This window comes from Pseudonaja textilis, chromosome 1, assembly GCF_049901715.1.
Source record: "Pseudonaja textilis isolate UNSWEBS1 chromosome 1, rPseTex1.2, whole genome shotgun sequence".
Classification (NCBI taxonomy): domain Eukaryota; kingdom Metazoa; phylum Chordata; class Lepidosauria; order Squamata; family Elapidae; genus Pseudonaja; species Pseudonaja textilis.
The window spans coordinates 317720440-317745400 of record NC_141990.1 but is presented as its reverse complement, the minus strand read 5'-3'; the positions used below and the strand labels follow the sequence as shown (position 1 = coordinate 317745400).

General features: G+C 47.7%; 1 protein-coding gene across 1 annotated transcript; it reads right to left on the bottom strand.

Annotated features, from left to right (window-relative positions):
- Window positions 1–2071: 2071 nt before the first annotated feature.
- Window positions 2072–24920, bottom strand: LOC113451130 (acidic leucine-rich nuclear phosphoprotein 32 family member D-like). The gene is made up of 7 exons (XM_087922586.1): window positions 24736–24920; window positions 7616–7765; window positions 7066–7188; window positions 6277–6466; window positions 5757–5854; window positions 5469–5523; window positions 2072–3731 (listed from the first exon to the last, which is right to left on the bottom strand). Exons 1-7 carry the CDS (start codon window positions 24787–24789, stop codon window positions 3652–3654), a joined length of 750 nt encoding a protein of 249 aa, XP_087778712.1. The 5' UTR covers window positions 24790–24920; the 3' UTR covers window positions 2072–3651.
- Window positions 24921–24961: the final 41 nt, after the last annotated feature.

Genomic DNA, 24961 nt, shown 5'->3' with positions numbered 1-24961 from the left:
ATAAAGATGTCGAGACTCAAAAGTGCAGAGAAGAGCAACCAGGATGATCAGTGCTCCATCACTGCAAGAAGAGATTGGACAGTCATTTGTTTGAAATGGTATAGGGCCGTGATGGTGAACCTATGGCACAAATGGCACACGGAGCATTTGTGCAGGCACGCGCAAACTTCCAGCCAAACCTCCCTGCCCTGTGCATGCCTCCCAGCTGATTTTCGGCCTCCGAGACTCGAAGCAAGTCTATGCAGCCTCAGGAAGCCGAAAAATGGGCCTTCCAGAAACACTGGAAGTGCCCGTTTTCAGCCTCCAGAGGGTCTTCTGGAGCCCGGGGGAGGCCATTTTCACCCTCCTATGGGCTCGAGGGAAGCCTCTGCAGCCTTTGGAGGCCGAGAAATGGGCCCGTTTTGTCACTTCCGGAAATTTTTAGCATGGGAGCCACCCCTGGTATAGGGCTTCCTGCTCTAGCAGGGGATTAGTCTAGAAGACCTCCAAGGTCCCTTCCAACCTTATTCTCACTCTATGTTCTGTGGAGTTCTGCCATCGAAAGAGGGACCGTCCCAGCCCCCCTTACAGCTGGAGAACTTCCTGGTGGCCTCCCTTCCGAACATGAGCTGTGAGCCTTCGGGTCTTTCCCAGACCTTCCATGGTTAGAGGCATTGGAGGGGCCCTGAAGGCCGTATTCCCCCTGCCCCCCCCCCAATTTATTCCTGCCCACAAATGCAGGTGTGGGTTTCAAATTTTTTTACTACTGGTTCTCTGGGAATGGCTTGGTGGGCGTGGCAGGATGCTACAAAATCCCCCTTCCCCCCCTAACCTGCTTTCCAGCTCCGTTCTCCCATGCAGGGCAACCAAAGGAGACCGAGCCCATCAGCTGAGTCTCGGGAGGCAGAAGAGGTGGGGTTAGTGGGACAAGTCAGAGGTGGGATTTGCCGGTTCTCCGAACTACTAACGTTTCCGCTACCGGTTCTCCAAAACCAGCCAGAACTGGCTGAATTTACCACCTCTGTGAGTGGGACCGCTGGCAATTGACCTCCAGGATTTGACCCGAGGTGGTGCTTTGAGGTCCAGCTGCAAAATCCAAACCCAAGAGAACAGCCACGGGCTGAAAGCAGATACCAGGCAGGTCCCGCTGCGCTCCAGAACCCCAGATATCCCACCAGAAGGGACACTTCTATCTCAAATCCTGCATACACCCACCCCATTATCAGATCCCGCCGTCTTCTAAGCCGGAATGAGACAATTCTCCGTGGCCACCTTGCCCCGGATAATTCCCCCGCGGGATAACTCCACGCCATGTTACCCACTGCGGTTTTCTTTGCAGGCCAAATCTGGCCCCCCAGGCCTTGTTTGACACCCTTGGTCCTAGATCCTCTTTCCCAGTGTGGGGACGGGACGGGACATCCCACCCCATGAGTGCTGGTTGTCCTCTTCTCCTCTTCCACCTTTTCAAGCATCGGAGTACAGAAAGTCACCAACTTACAAAATGCTTAGCAACAGAACAAGGCCCATCATCCCCAGTTCACGTCTCCCTCGTAGGCATATTACCAGAGATTGTAACAGTGTTCAACTTAGGCCTCTTGGAGATGGGGGTGGACTTCCACTCCCAGAAATAGCCGGCTGGGGAATTTGGGGAGTTGGAAGTCCACCCTCCAAGCTTCCCATGGTCAACAAACATTGAAATATATCCAAGTGAACCCGTATTTGGCACCCTCGATCCCCAATACCAGCAGCGGGAAGGAACAAAGCCGCTACAACGAGCGTTTCCCGGTTGATTTAATCTGGTTTAACTTGTAGAGCAGGCCGCCATTCCTGGTCTTCCTCCGCTGCCCCACTACACCGTTTGGGATGAAGGGCCTGCCCGCTATCGATGGGAATTTCCCAAATGACCCTTCCTTTCCCACCTGTTAGGCCAAGCTGACCCCCACCACCCTCCCCGAGTCCTTACGACACCCCTGCTATGGATGGACTCCACAAGCCATAGTTAAAAACAAACCACCGTTTGGAGCAGATTCGGACTGCTGCACCCTCCCCATAATTAAAGAGAGCAGCGCGCAGGGGAAACAATGATCAATAGTCTGGTTGGTCATATCGTTTATCTTGAGTGGGGGTTGAACTGGATGGCCTTAAGGGGACCCCTTCCATGAAAAGCGAGCTTAGCTACTTGCAAGGCACTTCCTAAACTTTTTCTTCAAGACCCCTTCAAATCCCTCATCCTCCCCAGAGTGCACGCGCGCGCGCGCACACACACACACACCCAATCCAATTTTAACACATTGGCTTTGTTCCTTTTTAAAAACCAGGATGTCTTTTATTAAAAGTCTTATCCAAATTCCATTAACAAAAAGGAGATATTATATATATATATATATTATATATATAATAAGAGGGCCCAAAATTCCGAAAAGGGGAGGGTGGGAGGGCGATATGATTTGGGGGTGCGGGTGGGGTGTTAAAGTTTTCTGGGCTGAAAACTTTTGCAAAACTAGGGGCTTAAAAACCAACACGCATCGGCCAGGAATTGGGGGGGGAGGAGGGGAAGAGAGAAAGTTTTTAAAACCACAGCTCTGAACTCGAGAGGCGTTGTGAGGGGTTTGTGCCCAAAGGGTTTTCCTAGCCAGGTTTGTACGCCGCTGTGCCACAAAACTAAAAATTTTCAGTTAAAAAATGGCAGAATTCTGCTTTCTTTCATTTTATTTTATTTTTTAAAAAAAGCGTGCAGGTTTGGGAAACCTGCGTTGCTTTCGCTTCGAGTGAGGCTTCCTCCCCGGTGCCATCTTCCTGTGGTGGGCCTGGCCCCATGGGGACCACTGCCTCACACGCCCGTTTGGAGCCCCCCCCCAAACTGGGCTCTTGTGGGGGGGGGAGGAGGGGGTAGACGGACCGGACACAGATCAGCAAGGAATACATGGCGGAAGCAGACAAAATAAGCGACCCGCAATTCCACGCGTTAAAAAACACTTTGGAGACACACACACACACACACACACACACACGCCCCGCCGTGCCGAGGAGGGTCTCGCATCCAGAAAACTCACATGTTGAGGGTCGCAGCTGCACCCGTGCACCTCGCTCGGCCTCGTTTCCAGACCTGATGCATCTTCATTACACACAAAGACACACACACACACACACACACCCGTTCCCGGGGCAGCGGGAGGGGCAGCCACGGCGGACTTGAAACCTTCAAGCTGGGAGTCACCGTGTCCGAATGCCTCCAAGTTCAAGGCGCCTCGGGGAGCAGGGAGAGGAGCCCCGAATCGCTCGCGGGTTCATCAAACCTCGTATCTGGGGAGCCTTTGGTTGCAAATACCTCATATCTTTGGGGGGGGGAGGAAGGAAGGGGGACGGGAAAGAGAAAGCTAACCCCCCCCAAAAAGCCACCAAATAAAAATACCCAACTTTCTCTCTTTGAAACACCTCTCCTTTTTCTACATCTGTTAAAAAAATATATACTGTGGGTGTTCGCAGCCATACAAAAAAGCCGGGGGGCTGTGTATCAGCAGAAGGGGGGGCGAGAAGGGGATTTGTCACAGTCCTCACAAAGGGGGGAGGGGCAACGGTTTTGAAGGCTGGGGAAAGTGTCAAGAGTCCGCCAAAAACACGGATCGGCCTGCAAAGGAGCCGAGGAGGAGGAAGGAGGGGGCGAGAGAGGCCTCAGTCCTCGTTGTCTTCATCCTCGTCTTCGTCCGGTTCTTCCTCGGGGTCTCGTTTCCGCTTCTCGCCCTGCTTGACCTCTGCAAGAAAAGGAGACCAAAAAGGTGTGTGTGTGTGAGAGAGAGAGGTTGGACAAGGTGGAAAACCCGGCCTCCTGTCTCTGTGCGATGCCCCGGAGGGTAACCCAAGCGTAACAAAATCCAAAAACGTAACTAAATGTCCTTTCATGCCCCCAACATGGCCCCGCTGTTCAATAATTCTCAGCTGGGAGATAAAATGTACTCAAAAAATAAGTCTTCGAAAGAAAGCAATACAGTCCGAACTTCATGAGCAGATAGAGGTGAAATAAAAAAACCAAAACAAACTACAATGAAGGAATTTCCACAATAGACCAGGATAAGTATTTACCAACTTCAAGGAGATAACAAGGCAAAGTCTGTTGGAAGGACGCCAACCAAGATAACTTCAGCCCAAAATAACACACGCTTTGCTTCTGGCAACGCTATGTTGTAATCGTCTCTCTTATATACTATTCCTCCCAGCTGCAGCCAATGAGGGGATCATGGCCGCTTCCTCTCTCGTAAGCCAAGTTGTTCCCTTCTCCGTTCCTCCTTGCGTGCCCTAGGATGAACAGAGGATGGGCCCCAACCGTCCTCTGCCCTTCCCCAGCCTCCTCCACAACCTCCGGAGCCATCCCTCCACTCCCTGTCGGCGGTTCCTCCTCTCTCTCAAGAGTCCAATTTTAACAAGGACACGACGCTCTGCTTCCTTCTCTCTTCCCGGCATTCTCAGGGTCCTTGGTGGGCCTGAGATCAGCGTCCAATGAATCTAACCAATGTAAATCTTTTTAAAACCACGGTTTAGACTCAGAGTATGTTGGCTGAACCAATGCGCGGTCGGTCTAAGGGGCCGCCAGAAAGAGGCAGTCAAGCTATTCTCCAAAGCATTGGACGGCAGGACAAGAAGCAATGGATGGAAACTGACCAAGGAGAGAGAAACAACTTAGAACTAAGAAGGAACTTCCTAACAGGAAGGACAATTAGCCAGTGGAACTGCTTACCACCAGAAGTTGTAACTGCTTCATCACTGGGGTTTTTAAAGAAGAGACTAGATAGTCACTTGTGGAAAATGGTATAGGGTTTCCTGCCTGAGCCTGGGACTGACCAGATCGCTGAGGTCCCTCTTCCAACTGTTTATTTCGTTATCCATCAAATCTTGGTTAAAATAATAGTTTTGACACCGATGCCGGGTGTCGCCCAGAGGACTGCTTAGCTAATAATAATCCTCTTTTAATGGATGCATAATTCCTTGCGTGGTGCTATCTGAGTGTATTAATAGCCGGACGCTTTTCCTGTCACCAGTGCAGAGTTTTGTTCAGCAGATATATTCTCAGGGTGCCGAGAGACAGAAATATCTGCTGCTGCCACTACCGCTACCTAGGATTGAACTCACAGCCTCCTGAGGCGAGAGTTCCACCTCACCACTCCCTTAGGTCTGGCTAATAAAGCTTTACAAGTAAGAGCTGAAGAAGCTTCTTGGATGAGAAGTGAAACGTCTTCCAAGAAAAAAAATAAGGAAGTCTAGTTGCCGCCAGAAAAAGCTCCTTTGGGACTTCACTTCCCAGAATTCCCCTGGCAGCAGTGCAACCTGCTGGGCAAGCATTAGTTGGCTGGGAATTCTGGGAGTCGTAGTCCACCTGCCTTGAACCTGCCACGGTTGAAAAACGCTGGCCTAGAAGATGGGATCTCCAAAGGATCCCCTCCCCACCCAATCCGAGACGTGATTCTCAGCCGTGGAAGTTAGAACAATGTACCCACCAGCTTCTTCATCCTCATCCTCGTCCTCGTCTCCGTCATCCTCATCATCTTCGTCCTGAAGGAGGGACAAATTAGGGTTACTCGTGGTTCGCCTGGTGTATTTCTTGGACCATGGATTCTTTCATCGCAACAAATCTTGTTAAAAAGAACTCCCGCTAATGTTTTTAGCAAGATCGGTTGCAATGAAAGAACAAGTCTTGGCAGCCGCCTTGCCCCGATGATCTTGGGGTACAAATCAACCTGTCACCACGGAGACAACTGCACAGAAGGTGGGATGTTAGGACTCACCTCATCATCACCCCCGTTCTCATCATCCTCGCCGTCCAGGTCATCTTCGTCATCTAATTCTTCATCTTCTTCCTCCTCTTCTTCCTCCTCCTCATCTTCTGCAAGGAAAAGACCAACCTCCGCATCAGAGGCTGGTACACAATTCCAGCCAGTCCCCAACTCACAAACAGCAGTTCAACAAAGTTACGACGGCATTGAAAAAAAGGAGACTTATGTCCATTTTTCACTTGATCGTTGCAAGATTCCACACGGTCACCTGGTCAATGTTCAGATGATTGGCCACTGGCTCATGTTTATGATGGTGGCCGTGTCCCGTGAACCTCTTTTGTGACCTTCTGACACTTAACCATATAGCAAACTTAACAGCTGGATCAACCTCCAAACAGGCTTACTATGGGCTCGAAAGAGACAACAATTTTCTAACACATCCCAACCTGCTGTCTGAGAGCTGGAGGAAAGTCAGAAAAGTCGACACTGCAGTCGCATGACCGAAGCCCCGCTCCCGGGCCGGACTACTCACCATCTCCATTCTCGTCGTACTCATCGTCCAGCCCATCGGCTTCCGGGTCCGAGTCGGGGGCTTCTTTGTAGCAGAACCCATCGAGATAGATCAGCTGAGGCAAGAGCGTGAAGATGCTCTCACGGTAGTTGATCAGCTTTGTCACCTCGCAGTTGGAGAGGTCGAGATTCCGCAGGTTGGGCAGCTTTTTCTGCAGCGGGGGAAGGGAGAGGACTACCATGTAGAATGGGATGTCAAACTCAAAGCTTGCGGACTGGATCTGGACTACGGGGTGCTTGGAGCTGGCCAGTGGGGCCGCCATGGAAACAATGGAAGACCAGCCTGTGGTGCCTCTGCCAGCGTAAACGGAGCTCAGGAGCGTGTGAGGCAGCCCTCAATGAAATCGAGTTTGACACCCTGTTGTGGGTTACTGGATTCAGAAAAATACAGATTTGGGGGAGGGAATGTTCATTCAGTGCCTGTTTCAAGTTACAACGGCACTGAAAAAAACGCAACTTAGGACCGTTTTTCACTCGTACAACCGTTGCAGCATCCTTTAACCTTCTGACGAGTAAAGTCAATGGGAAAACCAAACTCACTTAACAACTGGGATAAGAAAGGTTCTAAAAGGGAGCAAAAAACTCACTTAACAAATATTTCCCTTTTATGGGCTCAATTGAGGTGGTAAGTTGAGAACTACTGGTAAATTTGAAGCGCCGCCCCACCTGTTTGGAGCTCAAATCATTTTCACGCACCTTCCCACACACATCTCTCGCTCGTCATTCGGTGTGACCAGACCAACAAACTCACCAAAGGTTCCAACGTGCTAATCTCTTTGATTTTATTCCCACTGAGGTTCAACTGCGTCAAATTTGGTGTTTTTTCTGCGAGGACTTCCAGCCCACCCGAAATACGATTGTCGCTCAACTCCAGCTGCCAAAAAAGAAAGCAGAACATCTAACAGCGGCTCCAGATACGCCGTAACAAAAACAGAGAAAACAGCCCTCTTCTCCTTCCGGTGTGGGTTACAGAAGGCCGCCGTATTCCCCATCACAAAGACCCTTTGGAAGCAGAATTGGGGGGGGGGGCGCTCCTCTTAGAGAAACAGAAAAGCAACTCTATTATGCAATTCTGCTAATCCTTCAACCCTCCCTGGAGGCTCTGGGCTATTAAGAATGACACTTCATTTTTAAAACAACTAAATAAAATAAACATATAATGATACACAAAAATAAAAATATATAGTGAACTAAATAAAAATGTACAATAAAGATGTATAATAAAGGAAAATTAATATATAATACACACACACGCAATTTTTGCGCAGCCACTCCTGCCGGCCCTGCCCCCAGGTGCTCACCTTCCGGAGTTTGTTAAGCTTGGGGAGGTTCGAGATGGAGTGAAGGTGGACATTGATCATGCTCAGGAATTCGAGGTTTTCAAAGTCTGAGGAGAGCCCGCTGATCTTGCCATCGTCCGAGGAGCAGCTGTCCAGCACCAGCTCCTTCACCTAGGAAAGACAGACACATCCACGCTGCCGTTTAAAGTCTGGCTCCCAGAATTCCACTGGGCAAACAGCTAGGGGATTCTGGGGGACGTGGTCTCATCTTTTTGGGGGTGGGGTGGGGGGGTTCAGGCAGCTCCCTCCTGGAAGTCACCGGTTCACTGGGGACATGATGCCCCAACAACATTATGGCTACTTTAACAACAGGTCGTCCTCGACCTTATAACAGTTCGTTTAGTGACCGTTCAAAAACACCGAAGAGTCAGGATCACTTATGACGGTTGTAGCATCCCCGTGGTCACATGATCAAAAACTCAGATGTTTTTGGAAAAAAGAAGCAAGAAGAAACAGCTCGGGAGTATTTGGATTACTTGGTGATCTCTGGATTTTTGGTTATTGCATTTGGATGACTAAAATCAATCGGGTGGTTGTTTAAAAGTGTTGAAAATGGCACTACTTTTGGATGAATTGAAAATGGAACTTAAAAAGTACAAAGAAGATACACAAGAAGGGATAGGTTCTTTTGGCTTCGTATTTCAATTCTTAGAAATGGAGATCTCGAACTATGAGAAACAACAAGAAATGCCTGCAGAACAAGAAGACTGGGACAAAGAAGAAGCCATCTTGAATGAACAAGTAATTTTATGTGGGGGAAAAAAAGGAAAGCGGGGGGGGGGGAAAGAGAATGCAAAGGTTAAGATTTGAAAAAACAACCAAGAAAAGGAAGCATAGTTTGAAAAATAAGTATAATATTATAAAGCAACAGAAGAGGGGAATACAGAAGAGAGAATTAGAAGTAGAGAGACAAGGGGGTAAAAAGGGGAGGGAGAAGAAGAGAGGGAAGAAGGAAAGGAAAAGAAGTTATAAAGGACAGAAACAAGATGTGGAGAAACAGGGCCTATTTAGAGATAATGGGTGAAAATTTAATTGAAAAAGAGATTCTGCAAAGGTACATTAGGTAGTATTGTTATATTAGAAATAGAAATAATTTTAGACAATATGAAACAAGGTATGATTAAAATGATGGATAAAATACTTATTGTAATCTAGTGAAATGTTTGTTAATAAATGAAATAAAATGAATGAGAGAATTGAATTAGGAAAGGATGGGAACATTTTAATTAAAAAAAATTAATTACGGAAAGCTTATACGTGTTCTCAAGGAAGTATATTTAATTGAAAAGAAATGTTAAAGTTGTTAAGACTCTAATGAATATTGATAGAACTGAATTGGAATGGAATGAGTGTTTTAATTACATATATTTAGAACCACTTTTTAAGAATATAGTGCGTATTTTAAAAATGTACCAAGCAGAATTCGATTGGAAGTTATTATATTGAATGTTATAACCTCAAGGTATATATTGAAGCTTAAATAAGAGTTGAATGGATAAAATTAAAAGATATAAAAGTGTCATACTCCAATTAATAACTACAGGAGAACATTTGTTTAATGAGAAAAGAAAATATGAAATTGAAACAGGACAAAAGTATAAATATGATTTGAATTAACATGAGATAATTAAAATAAAATTGAGAAAATTAAGAGAGGAGAAAAACTAAGTAGAAAACGTAAAACAGTAATAAGATATGGAATAGAACATACAAGTGAGCATGAAATTGAGTTTGTGTCTGTATAAAGAAGTGTAACCCAGGACCATGTTATTTTCAAAAAAATATGTTTTATTTGTATTATGGTGGGTTTTTTTTGTGAAAACCCAAATAATTTTTTTTTTTAAAAAAATCCAGATGTTTGATGTTTCAGCGTTCCAGTGACTGGCATGCGCTTATGACGGTTGCAGTATCTCAAGGTCACGCGATCCCTTTTTGCGACCTTCCAACAATTAAAAGTCAATGGGGGAAGCCAGATTCACTTAAGAACTGTGTTAAAAACTGCAGTGAGTCACTTAACAGTGGCAAAAAAGGTCATTAAAATGGTGCAAAGTTCACTTAACCACTGTCTTGCAACAGAAATGTCGGGCTCCGTTGTGCTCATAAGTTAAGAACTGGTTTCCCGAAAATACAACCTACTCCAAAAGTAAGTCCTAGCTTGATTTTTACACGTGCACCCAATATAAGCCCTACCCACAAAATAAGCCCTAATTAAGACCCCACCCATTCCATGGGTAAAAATTAAGCCGGGGGGGGGGTCACTGAAAAAAAAAAGTAGTTATGGCAGCACCCCCATGACCACGCAATGAAATTCAGACATGTGGCACAACCAGCGTATATTTACAACAGTTTCAGCACCCCAGAGTCGTCACTGGACCACCATTTGAAACCTTTCCACAAGCCAAGTCCATGTGGGAAGCCAGGTTCACTTTAATGATCACCAGAGCCACTTAACAATGGCAATGATTCGCTTAACCATGGCAAAGAAGGTCGCAAAATCAGGGGCAATGCCTGACACCTCTCCGGCCCCACTTCCCCCAATTCATTAAGATCCAGTCAGGATGAGGTAGCAGTGACAGTGGCCTCTCGCTTTAGCCCACTTCGCAAATGTGTCACTATTTACCACAGATGTGACACTATTCACACAACCGTCCATCTTTTACAGTGCGTCCTCTGGTACCAATATGCACAGAATGACATGGTAGTTGGAAATACCTCTGCCTGCATTGGGCAAAAACTATATGAATGTATCGTTTTATTAAAAGTTTCTAATTAAAAATAATAATAAAATGAGGTCAGAGATGCTGATACAATCTAGTAGTTTTCTTTGAATGGATTTAACATCCATATCCACAGCAGACAAGATAGTCAGGAACATCGTGAGGTAAATCTAAACTGTATACAGAACACACAGAAGGAAAAGGTGGGGGGTGGGGGAAGGAAACTCCCCCTTTTCACCACAGCAACCAATCACAGCACAGATTGCCTCATGCATGAGCAGACAAGATAGTCGGGAACACAAGAACATCATGAGGAAACCTAAACTGAGGTTCCCCAAACTTGGCAACTTTAAGATTTGTAAACTTCAACTCCAGAATTCCTGAGCTAACATGACTGGAGGAGGAATTCTGGAAGGAGAAAGTCCCCAAGTCTGAAAGTTGCCAAGTTTGGAGACCTCTGATCTAAATGGTATACAGAACACACAAAAGGAAAAGGCGGGAAAAAAGGGAAACTCCCCCTTTTCACCACAGCAACCAATCACAGCGCAGATTGCCTCATGCGTGAGCAGACAAGATAGTCAGGAACATCATGAGGTAAATCTAAACTGTATACAGAACACACAAAAGGAAAAGGCGGGAAAAAAGGGAAACTCCCCCTTTTCACCACAGCAACCAATCACAGCGCAGATTGCCTCATGCATGAGCAGAGGAGATAGTCAGGAACACAGGAACATCATGAGGTCAATCTAAACAGTATACAGAACACACAGAAGAAAAAAGCGGGAAAAAAAGGGGGGGAAACACTTTACATTCACAGCAACCAATCACAGCGCAGATTGCCTCATGCATGAGTCAGCACTAACTAATCAAGTACAACGGTGTGTTCTGGTCCATTGTACACTTTACCGTTCTGGCTAGTAAATTAAATAGCTTTACCAGATGAGATGAGCTGCCTCACTGAGTAGCCTCAGATAAGCCTTTAACAAAGGAGCCTACTCTGCAAGCTTGTTGTGAGGCCTTTGCCGAGACAAGCAACTGGCTCCAAATAGCCGCCTGCTTTTGCAAAGGAAATAGACATCCATTCTGGGAAGCATGAAGAGAAAAGTTTTTAAAACAAAAAACAAAAAAACAGCCCTTCTTTCTACAGCCGTGTAGCAAATATTTTGGAGTGTGCAAGATTGGCAATCAACATGCTAAGTTTGAACCATGGTTAAAAATTTCCCCTCCTGTCAAGTTAGTGACTGCAAGTATAGTTCTCGGCTTCCAACTGTTCGTTTAGTGTAGTGACCATATTCAAAGTTATAGCAAGCCCTGAAATAAATGACTTGTGACAATTTTTCACACTGATGACCATTGCTGCACTCCAACCACCGCATGATCCAAATTCACACGCTCGGCCACTGGTTCGTATTTATGGACAAGTTGCAATTGTCCTCTGATCCTCTTTTGTGACCCTCTGACAAGCGAAATCAACGCGGGAAGCCAGTTTCACCGAACAACTGTCTCGTTGACTCAAAAACTGCAGTGACTCATTTAACGACTGTGGCAAGGAAGGTCATAAAATGGGGCAAAACACGCTTAAAAACGAGCCTGCTTAGCAACAGAAATTCTGGCCTCCTCAATTGTGGCAGTTAAGTCAGGAACTACTTGTAGTCCCAGGGCTTGGACGAAGCGAGAAACAGGAATAAACCCCTAACCGTGCGCCGACTGAGTCCCAAACAGGACCCCAGAGTTAGAACGGCAGGGTTTTTCCAGTGCTGCCCTCGGAAATCCCGTTAATTCATCAATATTCGGAGGAACCATGAGGACTAGACCCAAAGGTGCCTTTTTTTTTTTTTCCCAAGAGGCAGCTGGACTTTTGAAGACGTTTCGCTTCTCATCCAAGAAGCTTCTTCAGTTCTGACTGGACGGTGCGGGAAGGGATTTGTATTCCTTGTAGAAAGCTGGTCATTTGCATCCTTTTAGAGGGTTGTTGAAGACAACCTTCTAAACCAGGGGTGGCAAACTCGTGGCCTTGGATGTGTCACACGCTGGCCACACCCACTCCCACTTTAGCAAAGGGGGGGGGTTTAAAAAGTTGTGGTACTTCACATGACCACGTGAGTTTAAAACCCCCTTGCTCATAAAAGGACACAAATGACCAGCTGTCTCGCGAGGAGTACAAATCCCTCCCTCCCCACAATTCTGTCAGAGCTGAAGAAGCTTCCTGGATGAGAAAGCGAAACGCCTTAAAAAAAAAACAAACCCGAGAAAGTCCAGTTTGCCCTTTATCCCGAGATGTTTGGCGTAGTAGGGGAGAGAAAAAAAAAGCACCTTTGGGACCATGACTTGGATGACGGAGAATCTCTGTAGACCATGAGGACTAGAACCTTTTTTCTTTAAACACACAGCGGCAATGCTCGGCTCTTAAGTCCCGCGGTCCCGCGCAGGGGCTGGGGAAAAAGGCTTGCTTACACACACGCCCACGCCCTGCCACAACCGGCTTTTCAAGCCCGCCTGACCTGGAGGCCTCGGGACTGGCTCCACGCAGGCCCGTCTTCCGGAAAGTGCCCGAGCTTGGCGCTGCTCAGAGCAGCTGCGTGGCGCACGTGCCCAGCCTGATCTCATGCGCCTGGCAGCGCAACAGCAATGCAGCCCAACCGGCAATGCCAGCAAACCGCATTCTTTCTTTCGCCATGCCTGACCCTGCAGTTTTTTTCCTCCTCTCTGCGCAGGCCGAGGCAGGCTCTCCGGGGAGGGAGGGGGGGCATGCATGGATGAATGAATGAATGCCAGCAAGCAGAAGGATTGTGGCATGTGCCCGTCAGGGCTGGATGGATGGGCGGGGAAGGGTCTCGTGATCAGAAAGCAAGTGGATGTGATTCCTGGGGAATATTTGATCCACCCTTCGTCGAGGGGCCACACGAAGCACAGAAGCGACGTTTTCACTCCCTGCAAAATCCCAGCAGGCCAAACATATTCAAGGTAGCCCTCAACTGACAAACAGCTCGTTTTGCGATCGAAGTTACAACGGCGCCGGAAAAAGGGACTCGTGGCCATTTCTCACATTTATGACCATGGTCGCATCATTCAAAATCCAGACCGCTTGGTGTAACAACCAGTTCGTATTTATGCCGGTCGCGGTGTGCCGGAATCCACTTTTTTTTGCCAACTTCTGACAATCGGGAAGCCAGACGCACGTTAACAACCATCTTACTAACTAAATTACATGCAGGATGCCCTCAAGGACTTGCGGCAAGGGAGTTTAGTAAAAGGGGGTGAAAGTCAACTGATCTCACTTAGCAACAGGAATTTGGGGCTCTGTGGTTAAGTCGAGGACTATCTATACCTGATGGTGAACTTATGGGACTTCTGCTGGCATGCGAGAGGTCGCGCGGAAGAGCTTCACTGGGCATGCACGCGCCCCCCCCGCCAGCCAGCCGATTGCGGTTATCTGCCGCGCATGCGTGGGGGAGACACGCAAATGGGAGACATACGCACATGCGCAGAGGCATGGGGTTGCATGCACAGAGGCGTGCGGGGTGTGTGTCATATGTGCATGGGGGCGTGGGAGTTGCACATGCATTGCATCATGGGCGCAGGCATGCGAGAGAGAGCGCACATGTGCACACGTTTGGCACGCAACGTGGACAAGGTTAGCCATCACTGATCTATACCTAGGTTAAAAAAAAAAAATCAGGAGGCACCTGGTGGTACCTTTTCCGACTCACAAATGTTGTTACAAAGCAAGCAAACACCTTTTTTTTTTTTTTTTGCTAGCGCAGACTAAGGTAACTCTCCACTTTCCAACAGGTAGATCAAGTTCTAAACTGCAGGTTGAATTGAGGCTCTTCCAATAATCTACCTCTTAGCCTGCTGGCCTTACCACTTGCCCGGACAGGCCACCTTTGCATGCACCAGTGGTGCGCCAAACGAAAAAAAGGCACTCAAATACTACACCTTCCACCATCTTTACCTCACTGCGTTTTACTGCCCGCTATAAAGTACTGATTTATACGCCATTTCTTAATCGGATGCTAAATTCCTACACAGAACAATAAGCTCTGTAAGGCCTTGGTAAGAGCATGTTTGGAACAGGGGCATCCAGTTTGGGTCAACAGACTATAAAAAAAAGATGTCGAAACTTTGGAAAAAGTGCAGAGAAGAGCAACTAAGAGGATTAGGCAGCTGGAGGCTAAAATATACAAGAACGGTTGCAGGATTTGGGTCTGTCTAGAGAAAAGAAGGACAAGGGGTGATACGATAGCAATATTCCAGTATTTGAGGGGCTGCCCCTCAACTTATTTTCCAAAGCACCCGAAGGCAAGTCAATAATGGATGGAGACTAATCCAGGAGAGAAGCAATCTGGAGAAACTTTCTAACAAGTGAGGATAATTCACCAGTGGAACTGCCTGCCACCAGAAGTTGTGACCGGGCAGTCATTTGTCTGAAATGGGTCTAAGGTCTGCTGCTTGAGCAGGGGGCTGGACTAGAAGACCTCCAGGGTCCCTTCCAACTCGGATGACGATTTTGCAACACCAAAATCCTTCAAAATAATAAACACCGGGAACCCTAACCCAAATATCAGGACTGAGTTGTTTGGAGTAAACTAGGTACATTTCCACTAATTTCAAGCACATTTCCCAGTGGTGAAAAGTTTGCACATTTTCAGCAACGTAAGACTTTGGAGAAAAGTTTGGTTCTGCCCAATTTTCTCTCTGATTTGGAGCCCTCCCGTTTTTCTCATAACACGACTCTGGGTGGGGTACACGTTGTCCCATCAAGAGGACTAGAATCTTGAGTCCCAGAGGTGTAAAGGGCTGATATACCCAAGGGGAGAGGCATACCGTGTTATCAAAAATAATAATAATAATCTGAAAATATCTGGGCTATTTTTACAGCAGTTTGGTGCAGCCTATATCGCGCAAGCAAAACCACTTCTGTTTTACAGGGAAATCCCAGAGATCTAAAAACAATTTATTTTTAGAGACAAAATCCAAAGTGCAAAGGCTTAAATCACTCATCAGGTACAATGCTGTATGGAAGGATCAATAAATTTCTTCTGTAGCCTCCGTTTAGCCTGCGCTTTTCTGAACATAACAACTTCCCTAAACGAACATTTTGTGCAAGCCAACAAACGGAGTTCCGCGAGGTCTAGAAACTTGGATTTCTACGGTTGCAGAGTACCGAAGCAAGGGACCTTGGGTTTTTTTTCTGCAAAAAAAAGGGACAACTTTCAGAAGGGCGTTGAAATTTGCTGCAGTTGAGGCTCAACTGTGGACTAGAATGGTGTTCAAGCAAAAGGAAGAAAAAACTTTGCAACACACACAAAAGTGTCCCCAACCAGGCTGCAAAATGGGCGATCCTTTTGCTTTAAGGAATGTCGACATCTGTGGCACCAAACTTACAATTTGTTGGCTTTAAACCCGCCTCTCCCCCCCCCACCCCCAAACAGCTCTTGGTCACCACCTCTGAGTTGGGAGACTTCGTCTCGGCCCCTTTAGGAAGAAAGCCACCAGGGGAAATGGGGTGGCTGGGTCCGGCTCTTTTTCTAAAAGACGAAAGGACCTCCCTAGTCTGGGCACATCTCTAGAGGGAGTCCTCCTCTCTTCCCCCCACCCCAAATTCTGGGTTAACCAACCAGGCCAAACATCTCGGGATAAAAAGCATCACACAGGAACGGCAGCGAGATATGTAAGATTACCGTAAGATTTCCCGTGTAAGATTTTGTCTCTTCCCGGCCAAGATACTCTTAATCTTACATGGCAAAGGACCCGAATACACCTAGACCTTAGATATGTTTTCTTAAGTTTTCGCGGGTACTTACATGCATGGTATTCAGCTTTGTTCGGGTATTTTCCCACGTCATTGTAGTTGTGCTTTTAAAGTTGTAGCAACGTCTCGGCAGAATCTCATCTGCCATCATCAGGCTTCTGTATTGTGTTCGTCCGTAACGGCTCTGAAAGTCTGACTCACGGACGAACACAATACAGAAGCCTGATGATGGCAGATGAGATTCTGCCAAACGCTCGCTACAACTTTAAAAGCACAACTACAATGACGTAAAATACCCAACAAAGCTGAATGCCATACATGTAAGTGCCGCAAAAACTATATATATATATATATATATATATATATTTGTTTTCTGAGGTTCTCGCGGGTATTTATATGTGGATCTTTGGTTGTTCGGGTTTTCTCCCGCGTAAGATTCGAAGTATCTAGGCAGCGTTTCGATGAAGTCTCATTCATCATCTTCAGGCTTCTGTCTCCGGCTCTGTGCTTCTCAGAGTAATGTGAGATTGCAGCTGCTTCCTCCTTTTAACTGCCAGTGGGGTGGGACTTGATTGGGTGGGGGCTTGGCTGTGTTCTGATTGGGTGGGGTGTGTTCTCATTGGTAGGGGGTTTGGCTGTGTTATGATTGGTTGGGGGTTAGCCGTGTTCTGATTGGTTGGAGGCGTGTTCTGTTCAGGTGGGGGCTTGGTTGTGCTCAGGTTAGTCTTAGTTGCTGGGGATTTGAGCTGGTGAGTTGTGATCTTGCTGTTTGGCTTCTAGTTCGTGGTCCTGTTGCATCTTCATAGTGGGTGTCGGTTTGCTTCACGTATGGCTCGGAGGGTTTGAAGTGGGTAATGATGCAGCTGTAGTGCAGCTTCTGGTCCATGGTCGTGTCTCATCTTCTGAGTGGGTGAGAGTCTGTTTTCTACATGGAAGTGTGGTGGTGGCATCTTGTGTGGCTCTCATGGGTGTGGGTCTGGTGTCCTTCTTCATGTTAGGTACTCGTCTGTTCATGAGGCGGGTTTCCAAATGGCTGGAAGGCGGGAGGTGTCATCTCGTTTGTTCATGCTGTGTGGGCGTTTTTCTATCTCTATGGCTTCTCTGATTATTCTGCTGTTGAAGTGTTCGGTTTTGGCGATAGTTCTGGTATTTTTAAAATCAATTTCATGTCCTGTGGCTTTGAGGTGTTGGACCAGGGAAGAGGTCGTTTCTTCTTTTTGATTGAGTTCTTATGTTCTTCAATGCGTGCATTTATTCTTCTGTTAGTTTGTCCAATGTATGTGGTAGGGCAGGCAGTGCAGGGGATTTCGTATACTCCTTGGTTTTCTAATTCGATTTTGTCTTTGGGGTTTCTTAGGATGGTGGATATTTTTCTGTTTGTGCAGAATGCTGTTTTGATGTTATATATATATGTGTGTGTGTGTGTGTGTTTGGATCCAATGGCTCCCTAGGACACACCATCTACCAGAAGAAAACACACACTAACCGCTATCTACATGCACTCTCACACCACCACCCAGCACAGATCAATTCCGTAGCCAAGACACTCATCTCCAGAACAAAATGCTTAGCCGATGAACAACACCAAAAAACCGAACTACACACTCTCACCAACGTACTTACAGCCAATGGATTCCAAAGAAAGAAGATTACCCACCTAATCCAAAAAGAAACCCCAACCAAAATCCAAGACAGAGAACAAGAAAACGGCAAAGCCCTCCTCCCATATATAAAAGGCACTACAGACAAAATCAGCAAGATCCTCCAAAAACACAACATCAAAACAGCATTCTGCACAAACAGAAAAATATCCACCATCCTAAGAAACCCCAAAGACAAAATCGAATTAGAAAACCAAGGAGTATACGAAATCCCCTGCACTGCCTGCCCTACCACATACATTGGACAAACTAACAGAAGAATAAATGCACGCATTGAAGAACATAAGAACTCAATCAAAAAGAAGAAACGACCTCTTCCCTGGTCCAACACCTCAAAGCCACAGGACATGAAATTGATTTTAAAAATACCAGAACTATCGCCAAAACCGAACACTTCAACAGCAGAATAATCAGAGAAGCCATAGAGATAGAAAAACGCCCACACAGCATGAACAAACGAGATGACACCTCCCGCCTTCCAGCCATTTGGAAACCCGCCCTCATGAACAGACGAGTACCTAACATGAAGAAGGACACCAGACCCACACCCATGAGAGCCACACAAGATGCCACCACCACACTTCCATGTAGAAAACAGACTCTCACCCACTCAGAAGATGAGACACGACCATGGACCAGAAGCTGCACTACAGCTGCATCATTACCCACTTCAAACCCCTCCGAGCCATACGTGAAGCAAACCGACACCCACTATGAAGATGCAACAGGACCACGAACTAGAAGCCAAACAGCAAGATCACAACTCACCAGCTCAAATCCCCCAGCAACTAAGACTAACCTGAGCACAACCAAGCCCCCACCTGAACAGAACACGCCTCCAACCAATCAGAACACGGCTAACCCCCAACCAATCATAACACAGCCAAACCCCCTACCAATGAGAACACACCCCACCCAATCAGAACACAGCCAAGCCCCCACCCAATCAAGTCCCACCCCCACTGGCAGTTAAAAGGAGGAAGCAGCTGCAATCTCACATTACTCTGAGAAGCACAGAGCCGGAGACAGAAGCCTGAAGATGATGAATGAGACTTCATCGAAACGTTGCCTAGATACTTGAATCTTACGCGGAGAAAACCCGAACAACCAAAGATCCACATATAAATACCCGAGAACCTCAGAAAACAAATATTGCACCTCTACGGGAGGAAACCCACCATCTGACCAGGACTTATGAAAAACTTGAAGTCCAAAGAGCCTCCATTTTATGTGACCTTGCATTCCTATGCAACTGCCGAGATCAAAATTTAATTCCCACAAGCTTCCAATTGAAATTCCACACCAACACAGCAGCCACCAAACGCATCCTTAAAAGAACAGAACTGGCCCTAATTAGAAATGAACTTCACACGAAAAGGTTTCTCCTAGACCAAATCAACAAAGATCTCCTCACACTCCACCTCAGACTCAGCAACAAGATTCACCCTCTACTTTGGGACAAATCCAAACAACTTGCTGTCTGGAGAGCCGAAACACAGACCACCCTCAAGACAGATACTCACACCAACAAACTCAGGAAACTACAACAATGCCAGAAACCAACCCCCCTCCCCACAGCCACACATGAAACAAACATTGCACAACATCTCAGACAAGATCCTCACTGAAGCTGAAACCAAGGTCCTTTCAAAGGATTCAACTTTGCTGTCGCTCCCAAACACATCCCCACAGAAACCATCATATGTGGAGTTGAAACCAGCCTGACCAAAACCAACCCTGATGATGCTAACAAAATCAGACTCGAAATCACCAACATCCTCTGCACTAGCAAACCACCCAAAAGCAACTTATCCAAAGAAGAACAAACTGCACTACTTAACCTGAAAGAAGACACCAGCATAATAATCCTACCAGCAGACAAGGGCAATGCGACAGTGGTTATGAACACATCTGACTACCAAACCAAGCTAACCAACCTACTCCAAGACCCCACATACAAACCCCTAAAGACAGACCCCACCACCTACCTAGAAAAACTACCAAATCCAAAATAAAAGCCTCCCCATCAGTGAAGAAATCCAGCAACGAATCATACCCAGAGAAAATCATCCAGATGCCCCAAGCTTTATGGTCTCCCAAAATACACAAAGAAGGAACCCCACTCAGACCAATAGTCAGCTCCATAGGCTCACCTCTACAAAACCTAGCCAAATTTCTCGCCAAACAACTACAACCTTATGCAGAATCCATCAACTCACACGTAAGAAACTCATTCCAGTTCATCGAGATCATAAAGAAACAAAACTTACAACCTAGCGACCTACTAGTAAGCTTCGATGTCATATCCCTCTTCACCCAAGTGCCAATAAAAGAAGCCTTGACAGCCATCCAAAACAAATACAACCCCCCAAGCACATCCTAGATCTAACCAACCACTGCCTATCCAATACATACTTCACCTACAATGGACAAAAATACAAACAAATAGAAGGAGCACCCATGGGATCACCCTCTCACCTGTCATCGCTAACCTCTACATGGAACACTTTGAAACACAAGCTCTAGAAAAATACGACCACAAACCCAAACTCTGGCTCAGATACGTAGATGACACCTTCATAATCTGGCCACATGGGAAAGAAAAACTGAACAACTTCCTCACACACCTCAACAGCCTACACCCCAAAATACAATTCACCATGGAAACAGAAGCCAACAACCAACTTCCCTTCCTAGATGTCTTGGTATACAAAAGATCCAATGGCTCCCTAGGACACACCATCTACCAGAAGAAAACACACACTAACCGCTATCTACATGCACTCTCACACCACCACCCAGCACAGATCAATTCCGTAGCCAAGACACTCATCTCCAGAACAAAATGCTTAGCCGATGAACAACACCAAAAAACCGAACTACACACTCTCACCAACGTACTTACAGCCAATGGATTCCAAAGAAAGAAGATTACCCACCTAATCCAAAAAGAAACCCCAACCAAAATCCAAGACAGAGAACAAGAAAACGGCAAAGCCCTCCTCCCATATATAAAAGGCACTACAGACAAAATCAGCAAGATCCTCCAAAAACACAACATCAAAACAGCATTCTGCACAAACAGAAAAATATCCACCATCCTAAGAAACCCCAAAGACAAAATCGAATTAGAAAACCAAGGAGTATACGAAATCCCCTGCACTGCCTGCCCTACCACATACATTGGACAAACTAACAGAAGAATAAATGCACGCATTGAAGAACATAAGAACTCAATCAAAAAAGAAGAAACGACCTCTTCCCTGGTCCAACACCTCAAAGCCACAGGACATGAAATTGATTTTAAAAATACCAGAACTATCGCCAAAACCGAACACTTCAACAGCAGAATAATCAGAGAAGCCATAGAGATAGAAAACGCCCACACAGCATGAACAAACGAGATGACGCCTTCCAGCCATTTGGAAACCCGCCCTCATGAACAGACGAGTACCTAACATGAAGAAGGACACCAGACCCACACCCATGAGAGCCACACAAGATGCCACCACCACACTTCCATGTAGAAAACAGACTCTCACCCACTCAGAAGATGAGACACGACCATGGACCAGAAGCTGCACTACAGCTGCATCATTACCCACTTCAAACCCCTCCGAGCCATACGTGAAGCAAACCGACACCCACTATGAAGATGCAACAGGACCACGAACTAGAAGCCAAACAGCAAGATCACAACTCACCAGCTCAAATCCCCCAGCAACTAAGACTAACCTGAGCACAACCAAGCCCCCACCTGAACAGAACACGCCTCCAACCAATCAGAACACGGCTAACCCCCCAACCAATCAGAACACAGCCAAACCCCCTACCAATGAGAACACACCCCCACCCAATCAGAACACAGCCAAGCCCCCACCCAATCAAGTCCCACCCCACTGGCAGTTAAAAGGAGGAAGCAGCTGCAATCTCACATTACTCTGAGAAGCACAGAGCCGGAGACAGAAGCCTGAAGATGATGAATGAGACTTCATCGAAACGTTGCCTAGATACTTGAATCTTACGCGGAGAAAACCCGAACAACCAAAGATCCATATATATATATATATATATATATATATATATATATGTGTGTGTGTGTGTGTGTGTGTGTGTGTGTGTGTGTGTGTGTGTGTGTATCTCTATATATGTGTGTGTATATAGATATATCTATGTTTGTGTGTGTGTTTATGTATGTGTGTGTGTGTGTGTGTGTGTGTGTGTGTATATATATATATATATATATATACACACACACATAAACACACACACAAACATACAGATATATCTATACACACACACACATATATAGAGATACATACACATACATACACACACACACACACACACAAGTTGGGTGGGAAAGCAGAGCCACCCTTTTGGCAAAACATGGGGGGGGTCATTTCCCCCCTCCCCCAATTTGGCAGCATTTTTCTCCGTTCCCTGGGTGGCTCTCGATGGGGAGGGGGGGGCATGTTTTCTGAACTGAGCCCCTGCCACCCCCCAAATTTGCACAGGTAACTGACTCCATTCTCCAGCTATCCCGGAGAAAAGCAATCCTTGAATTCAAATCTTACTTTGATCCAAAATTGTACTGAAATATTTCTCTCTCCTCTCTTTCTCCCTTTCCTTCCCTCTCCTCTTTCTCCCTCCATCCGTCCGTCCTTCCCGCCCCATTTCTCTCTCCCTCATTCTCTCGTCTCCTTCTGTCTTTCTCTCTCTCTCCTCTTTCTCTTATCTCCCTCTCTCTCTTTTGGGAAAGAGGACCTTTCAGGAAAAGCCAAACCATATTTAAGCTTTCAGTTTTCTTTTTCTTCCCGCCTCCCCTCCCTTTTTTTATTGGTATTTTTATTCGGCTGCTTTGAAAGGACAGGTAGTCCTGTACTTTCTTTGGTGACCAACCATTACAGCAGGACCACCCCCCAAAAAAGTGACTTATGATCAGTTTTTCCACCCTTGGTACCTGGGCAGCATATTCTCCCCTCACCCCCCCCATACCTTGGGGTCATGTTGACCTGCATTCAGAGATTGACAATTGGATCCTAGTTACCACAGTTGCAGAGTTGGAAGGGAGGAGAGAAGCCAGAGATTCGTTTAACACAGGGGACCCCAAACCCGGCCACTTTAAGACTTGTGGACTTCAACTCCCAGAATCCTCCAGCCAGCTTTGCTGGCTGGAGGATTCTGGGAGTTGAAGTCCACAAGTCTTAAAGTGGCCGGGTTTGGGGATCTCTGCTTTAAAGAGATGTTACTAACCCATCCAACTGCAGTGACTCACAAGGGGGGGAGGGGAAGGGACGACCCCATTTAATAAATGCCTCACTTAACAGGAATCTTGGCCTCAATTGTGGCAGTCAAAGCGTAGGATTTCCTGACCAAGGCGTTGTGTCCTCACATCACGCACCGGAAATAATAAAAAGGTTGGATTCCATCCCCCTGCTGCTTCGCTGATGGTGCCCTGGGGACGCCCCCTCCTCTCCCCCCCCCATTATCATTCAAATACGGCCATGCTGGAAGCCCCCCCCCCTTCTTCTTCTCCTCCTCCTCCCAACCCAGTCTTGCAAAGAGTAAAGGAATCTCAACCCTTCCTCACCATTCAACCCAGAGCTGAAGAAGCTTCTCGGAGGAAAAGCAAAAGGTCTTCAAAACAAAAAGTCCAGTTTGTCCTTTTTGGGGGCTGGGGGGGGAAGGGGGGGGAGAAAAGGGAGCTGGATGGCTGAGAATCCTCCATAGACTACAAGCCCCAGAATTCCTCGCGGGAGAGAGAGAGAGAGAGAAAGCGTGATGGCCGCCCGGCTAGGCGGCTTCTGCAGCAGCGAGGCCCGCCCGGGGCTCCTTTACAAGCCCTTTCAGGTTCATCTGGAGCTCGGGAGCCCCACAAACAAGCCGCACCCCATGCAACCTTCCTTCTCTTCTCTCCCCCCGCCCCCACACCGGCTTTCCAGGCCGCTTGAGAGGAGGCGCCCGCGGGCGGAATCCCAAGCCGGGCCCTGTGGGGGGAAAGGAGGTGAGGATTTCCCCTTGCAGCGAGGCCGCCCCCCAGAATCCAAAAGGGGGGGAATGTGCAATGCAAAGGGGGGATCCCCTCCCCAGACGGCATCCTCTGCAAAAGCCACGCGAGGGGCGAACCCTTGCAAAACCCTAGATTCCCCCTTTTTTTGGGGGGGGGGGGGCGGAATTGCTTCATGCAAAACGTCTGGGCGCCTGCAAAGACTCGGATCCCACCATGCCCATCGCCTTCCCCCACTGGTCTCTCCATTTTGGTACCCCCAAAAAAAACACCCACGTGGACGAGACACGCAGCCAACACGGTTCTTTTCCAACAGCCCCCTTTTTTTCTCTCCCCCCACGAGATCTCTCCAAACTTCCCCCACACCCCAGACCACCTTCCCGGCCTTTTTTCCTCTTAAGTTTTTTTTGAGGGGGGGTTGTCCCTTTCTTCTCTTGCGCGGGGAGGGGGGGAGGCGAGGGTGCCAAAAAAGGACGGGGTTGAAAATTGACCCCCGCCCCCCACCGGGAGACACCCCCCCCCGTCCCTAAGCGCCCCCTTCTCGACCCCCCCCGGCCCAACGTGGAGCCCGATCCTCAGGTGCGCGACTCCCCCGCCTTTATTGCGGGGGTGGAAGGAAACGATCGGGGGAGGGGGAAAGGGTGGGGGGCGCATTTCACCAGCCATGTGCGCGGGGTCCTCCCGGGTCTGGCCATGGGGAGGGGGGGGCGTCTGGACGGGGAGGGGGCACCTTCCAGGGTCTTTGGGGGGAGATCGGGGGAGGGAGACCCTCCTGGGTGTAAAGAGGGGCTAGGGCAGCCCCTCCATCTCCCAACCCCCAGGAGGGGAGGCCTCCCGCGCGAGCCTCCAACATGTCTGCCGGGCACACGTGTGTGTGTGTGTGCAAGAGGGGGGAGGAGAAGGCGACCCCCCAATCCCTCAAAGCCGGCCTTCTTCACCTCGGCGGGCATCTTGTTCCGCAGCTCCAGGGTCAGCCGCTTCTTCATCTCCATGGCTCAACGGCGCTCTCCTACCGGGCTCCCCCCGCGCCCGCAGCCAGCCAAACGCACAACAGCCTACCGCGTCCCCGCTCGGGAGCGAAGTGGAGGCCGGCGCCGCCGACGCCGCCCCTTATATACTGCCGGAAACAAAGGGCGGGGCGGGAGTGGCGGAGGAGCCGGAAGA

Excerpts from the sequence above, each read along its gene's own strand:
- LOC113451130 (XM_087922586.1), bottom strand. The coding sequence starts at position 24,789 with ATGGAGATGAAGAAGCGGCTGACCCTGGAGCTGCGGAACAAGATGCCC. Across the intron at positions 7,189-7,615 it reads AGCTTAACAAACTCCGGAAG|CTGGAGTTGAGCGACAATCG; the intron begins GTGAGCACCTGG and ends CTTTTTTGGCAG. Across the intron at positions 5,855-6,276 it reads GTACGACGAGAATGGAGATG|AAGATGAGGAGGAGGAAGAA; the intron begins GTGAGTAGTCCG and ends TTTTCCTTGCAG.